At 32.0% G+C, this 6,000-nt stretch overlaps 1 protein-coding gene across 1 annotated transcript in view; it reads left to right on the top strand.

Annotated features, from left to right (window-relative positions):
- Positions 1 to 6,000, top strand: part of RFX6 (regulatory factor X6) — a 57,249-nt gene that overhangs the window by 30,656 nt on the left and 20,593 nt on the right. The window contains exon 7 of the mRNA XM_007454926.1: positions 5,752 to 5,859. Coding sequence (XP_007454988.1) covers positions 5,752 to 5,859 — 108 coding nt within the window. The remainder of the gene's footprint in view (positions 1 to 5,751; positions 5,860 to 6,000) is intronic.

The raw sequence follows: 6,000 nt of genomic DNA, 5'->3' as shown, positions 1-6,000 counted from the left end.
CCTGCTGAATTCAGTTTGCTAGTATTTTGCTGAGAATTTTTGTGTCAATGTTCATAAGATATTTTGGTCTGTAGTTTCCTTTTCTTGAAGTGTCTTTGTCTGACTTTGGTATCATGGTAATGCTGCCCTCATAGAATGAATTAAGAAGCGTTCCTTCCTCTTCAGTTTTTTGGAAAACTGTAAGAAATATTGGTGTTATTTCTTCTTTATATGGTCGGTACAATTCACCATTGAGGCCATCAGGTCCAGATCCATTCTTTTTTCAGGAGATTTTTGATTACTGATTCAATTTCCTTACTAGTTGTAGACTGATTCAGATATTCTGTTTCTTTGTGATTCAGTCTTGGTAGGATTTGTGTATCTATGAATTTATCAACTTCATCTAAGTTATCCAATTTGTTGATGTACAATTCTTCATAGTACTCTTTTAAAATCCTTTTATTTCAGTAGACACGGTTATCTTTTATTTTTTGTCTTAGTCATTTGAGTCTTCTCTCTTCTTTATTAAAGTCAGTCTGCCTATGGGTTTGTCAATTTCAATCTCTTTGAAGAACAAACTTTTGGTTTCATTGATTTTCTTTATTGTTTTTCTACTCTCTATTTCATCTATCTCTGCTCAAATTTTATTATTTCCTTCTCTCTACATTTGGGTTTAGTGTGTTCTTTTTCAAATTACTTAAGTTGTAAATGTAGGTTGTTGATTTGACATCTTTCTTATTTTTTTCCCTTAGTACTACTTTTGCTGCATCCTGTAAGTTTTCTTGTGTCATGTTTCCATTTTCATTCATCTCTAAATATTTTTTAATTGCCTTTATGATTTTTCCTTTGATCTATTGGTTGTTTAAGAGTATGTTTCATTTTGTCAAATTTGTTAATTTTTCCAGTTTTCCTTCTGTCATCCCACTGTGATCAGAGAAGATACTTTGTATGATCTCTATCTATTAAAATTTATTGAAATTTAATATATGGCCAATATACATGGTGTCTCCTGGAAGATGTTATATGTTCACTTGTGAAAAATGTGTATTCTGTTGTTCAGTAGAGTGTTCTGCTTATGTCTGTAGATATAGTTGGTTTATTGTGCTGCTCAAGTCCTCTATTTCCTTACTTATCTTCAGTCTTGTTGTTCTGTGCATAACTGAGGGTGGGGTATCAACATCTCCAACTGTTTTTGTAGAACTATTTCTCCCTTTAATGCTGTCATTTTTTTCCTTCATATATTTTGATGGTCTGTTATAGGTGTGTAAATATTTGTAATTATTATATCTTCTTGATTTATTGAACCTTTTGTTAGTATATAATGTCCTTCTTTATATTCTATAATATTTTGTGACTTAAAGTCTATTTTATATGATATTAGAGTAGCCCCCCAACACCCCGTTTTCTTTTGGATTCATTTGCATGGAATAGCTTTTGCCAGCGTTTCACTTTCAACCTATTTGTGTCTTTGGGTCTAAAGTGAGTCTCTTGTAGACAGCACAAAACTGGATAATTTTTTTTTTTTTTCGGTACGTGGGCCTCTCACTGTTGCGGCCTCTCCCGTTGCGGAGCACAGGCTCCGGACGCGCAGGCCCAGAGCCCACGGCTCACAGGCCCAGCCACTATGCGGCATGCGGGATCTTCCCGCACCAGGGCACGAACCTGTGTCCCCTGCATTGGCAGGCGGACTCTCAACCACTGCGCCACCAGGGAAGCCCAATTTTTTTTTTTTAATCTATCTGCCAATGACTTTTTTTTGATTGATTGGAGAATTTAATCCATTTACATTTAAAGTAGTTACTGATAAGGAGTGACTTCCTTCTGTCATTTTGCTATTTGTTTTCTATATGCCTTAGAGCAGTTTTACTCCTCATTTCCTGCATTACTGTTCTTTTTTGTTTAGTTGATTTTTTGTAGTGAGCCATTTTAATTCCCTTCTCATTTGCTTTGCTGTACCTTATATAACTATTTTCTTATTGGTTACCATGGGGATTACATTTAACATCCTAAATTATAACACTGTAATTTGAATTTATACCAGCTTAACTTCAACAATATACAAAACTCTGCTCCTTTACAGCTCTGTCTCTCTTTCAGTTATTGATGTCACAAAATTAGATCTTTACAAATTGTGTGTCCAAAAATATACAGTAATAGTTTTTTAAAATAATGCATTAGTCTTTAAATTTTGTAGAAAACAAAATGTGGAGTTACCAACCAAAATTACAATAATATTAGCTTTTATACTAATAATTGTTTTTAAAAAATGTCTCTTAAATTATGTAGAAAACAGAAAGTAGACTTACAACTGTTGTTACAATAATACTAGTTTTATAATTGCCCGTGTATTTTCCTTTACTGAGATCTTTATTTTTTTGTACGACTTCAAGCTACTGTCTAGTGTCCTTTCATTTTAACCCATAGGACTCCCTTCAGCATTTCCTGTAGAACAAGTCTAGTAGTAACAAACTCACTCAGCTTTTATTTATCTGCAAATGTCTTAATTCCTCCTTTACTTCTGAAAAACAGTTTTGTCAAGTATAGGATTTTTGGTTGACAATTTATTTCTCGTAGCAGTTGAAATATGTCATTCTGGAATTCAAAGTTTCTGCTGGGAAATCTGCTGATAATCTTATTGAGTAGCCCTTGTAGGTGATGAGTTACTTCTCTTTTGCTTCTTTCAAGATTCTCTCTTTGTCTTTGTCTTTTGAAAATTTGATTATAATGTGTCTTGCTGTACATCTTTTTGAGTTCATCCTATCTGGACCTTGTTAAGCTTCTTGGATGTTTATATTCATGTTTTTCATCAAACTTGGGATGTTTTGAGCCATTGTTTTTTCAAATAATCTCTCTGCTCCCCCTCCTTTTCCTCTGGGATTCCCACAATGTGTATGTTGGTCTGCTTGATAATCTCCCATGGGTCCCTTAGATTCGGTTTACTTTTCTTACATTTTTTTCTTTCTGTTTCTCAGATTCAATAATTTCCATTATCCTTTTTTCAAGTTCTCTGATTCTTTCTTCTGCCTACTCAAATATACCTTTGAGCCCCTCTGATAAATTTTTAATTTAAGTTATTGTACTTTTCAGCTCTAGGATTTCTTTTGGGTTTCTTTTTAGATTTTCTATCCCTTTATTGATATTTCAACTTTATTTTAATATTGTTATTTTATACAGTATCTTTTTATTGTATGTTCTTAATATTTGTTACTTGATTTTAGAAATTCAGTTGACTTTTTCATTGATTTTGAATTCAGCAACGTTGCTGAAAATCTCTCTTGTTAACTGTAACAATTTTTGTGCAATTTGCTTTAGTTTTCAATGTAATTAACCAACTCAGTTGCAAATAATGCTAGTTTTGTTTCTTCCTTTTCAATATTTAATCTTTCATCACTTTCTCTGGTCTTACTGCTCAGGCTATAACTCATACAATGTTGAATAAAAGATAGGACAGTAGGGAACTTTATTTTATTCATGTTTTTTAAGAGAATGTTTATAGTATTTTACCATTGAGGATGATATTTGCTGTGGGTTTTTGATAAATATTTATTAAATGATTAAGGAGTTTTCCTCTGTTTCTAGCATGGAGGAGGGGAGAGAGAAAGAGAGAGAGGGGGAGAGGGAGAGAAAGTAGTGAATGGTAGAGGGATTTTAAACAAATGCTTTTTCTGCATCCATTGAGATGGTTATGTAATATATATAATTCTCATTTTTTTTCTGTTAATGTGATCAATTTAAACCTAAGGTGGCTATGATCACTCTTATAGATTGCTGGATTTGGTTTGCTAATATTTTGTCTGGTACTGTTTTAAGTATGATACTAAGCAAGATTGGCCTATAATTTTTCTTTCCTTTTCTGTCCTTGTCCAATTCTGGCATAAAAGTTTTTAAATGAATTGGGAAGTGGTTCTTCTTTTTCACTGTATGGAAAAAATCTTCTCAGTTTGAAATGACTTGTTTCCTGAATGCTTGAGAAAATTCATCTGTTAAATCTCCTGGGCCAGTTATTTTTTTTTTCCTTTGTAGAAAGATTTTTGATTACTAATTATATTTGTTTCATGGAAATGAGACTATTCTCATATTCCTAACTTTAATACACCATGTACATTACGTATTGTCATTTTTGGTTTCTATTTCTTTGTCTCTCTTTTCCAATCTCACCAAATTATACTAAATTAAACATGATATTCCACCCAAGAGAAAAGGTATAAGAAAAAGGTGTAAGCTTTCCTAAAGTTAGAATTTAGGTGCGTTTTGTTATGTTTATCAAATGTTATTTTCATATTTTGCCATATCATTTCCTTCCAGATTAAATTCTTTATTTTCTTGCATTTTATTATTTTTCCCTATTCATTGACAATACCATTCTTTGTCAGCACAATGATAACTGATGCTCATAAATGACAACCCAAAGCAATTAAAAATCTTTGAAACATATCTTGAATTAAGACTGATTTAATTTGTATCAACCATACTATTATCTCAGTTTATGATATTTATGTAGTAGTTCTTTATTAATTTCTTAAAAATTATTTAATCAGAATAATCCTTTTCTATCCATACTTGAAAATAAAGATTAACAAGGCTAAAAACTAAAACCTAACCTGAAAGTAATGGAATTCTACTGCACTTTTAGTATAAAATTTGTGTGAAAGCATATATCAAATTAGTCAATAAGAAATTGGTGTTTAAGGACTCGAAAGTCCCCCCAACTTCTTTCTGATTTATCATGATAATTCCATAAGGGTCTACAAATGTTGGGAATGATAAGACAGGGTAGGGACCTAATCTACCTATGTAAGTAATAAAGCTTTTGTCTAGTAAACATCTTCAATATGACAAAGACACACAAAGAAACACAAAAACTCGAGAAGCAAATGTAGGAAAACTATGAGAAAGAATGAAATTTGGTCCTTGCCAGGAACACTTTACTTCCTTTACCATATTCACAATTTTATTCTTTGCCAAACTTTTGACTAGAATCCAATTTGTTAAAGTTTTGTTTGTGGAGAAGGAACAATCAGTTGTAACCTGGGAGACTGATTCGCTAAGGCTCTGGTTCCGTCATGAATATGCGTTCTCTCTTTCTGTGTGTGTTTCTTGTAGGTACATTAGCACTGCAGTATTATATGTTACTTATTTGTCAATTTTTTCTAATTTTCTGAAAACTACCAGAGGTATGCTTTCCCCAAAGGATTCAAAAGAAGAAGAAATATCTGAATTTGGCAGGGGGAAGAAGATTGAGGTGGGAAAATCCAGAGTACTAGTTTGGGACTCCAATTACAATTTTACCATTAATTATCTCTGAGGTTGGATAAATTAATTAACTTATTATCATCTCATTTATTTAATCCATAAATGATTTGGTAATCCATAAGTAAATTTGGCAATTTCTGATCCTTTCATATTAAAATAATTTCAGTAGTCTAAAAATAGGTCTTTCAAAACTTATGTCACTAACAAATGTAAACTTGTGAACTAAAATTAAATTTCTAAAAGTTGTGAAAAATGGCAAGTGTCTAAAACTAAAATCCAAAGTATAAGAAAAATATCCGGACTGTGAAACTATTTATGATTTGGCAACAGTAATTCTGCTGAAATGTCTAGTTTATTTAGTTATTTGATCTAATAAACAGTTACCCAAATCTCCTAACTTGTCATGGTTTGCAGGATGAAAAAGAATGAAATTTTGTAAGTTTCTATTTTTATAAGAATTGTATTTTGGAGCCAAACAATTGATAATGATTTATTTCTTTTCATTTTTCTAAATTATAGGGTGGCTTCACTCGTAAATATTCACTTAGCTCAAAAACTGGAACACTTCTTCCAGAATTCCCCAGTGCTCAACACCTTGTGTACCAAGGATGCATTTCTAAGGACAAGGTATCAATTAAAGATACTTCTCTATTGATTTTCTGATATGTTGGTTCCATATCTCAATTTGCTGGGAATCTCATGGCACTTGCAGGAAATAGAAATCTACATAATCAAACATAATTGACTGATTTATAGGAGGGACAAACA

The sequence above is a fragment of the Lipotes vexillifer genome, unplaced genomic scaffold, assembly GCF_000442215.2.
Source record: "Lipotes vexillifer unplaced genomic scaffold, Lipotes_vexillifer_v1.1 scaffold58, whole genome shotgun sequence".
Lineage (NCBI taxonomy): Eukaryota > Metazoa > Chordata > Mammalia > Artiodactyla > Lipotidae > Lipotes > Lipotes vexillifer.
Note: the sequence above shows the minus strand (reverse complement) of the source record. Positions and strands in the feature narration are given on the sequence as shown.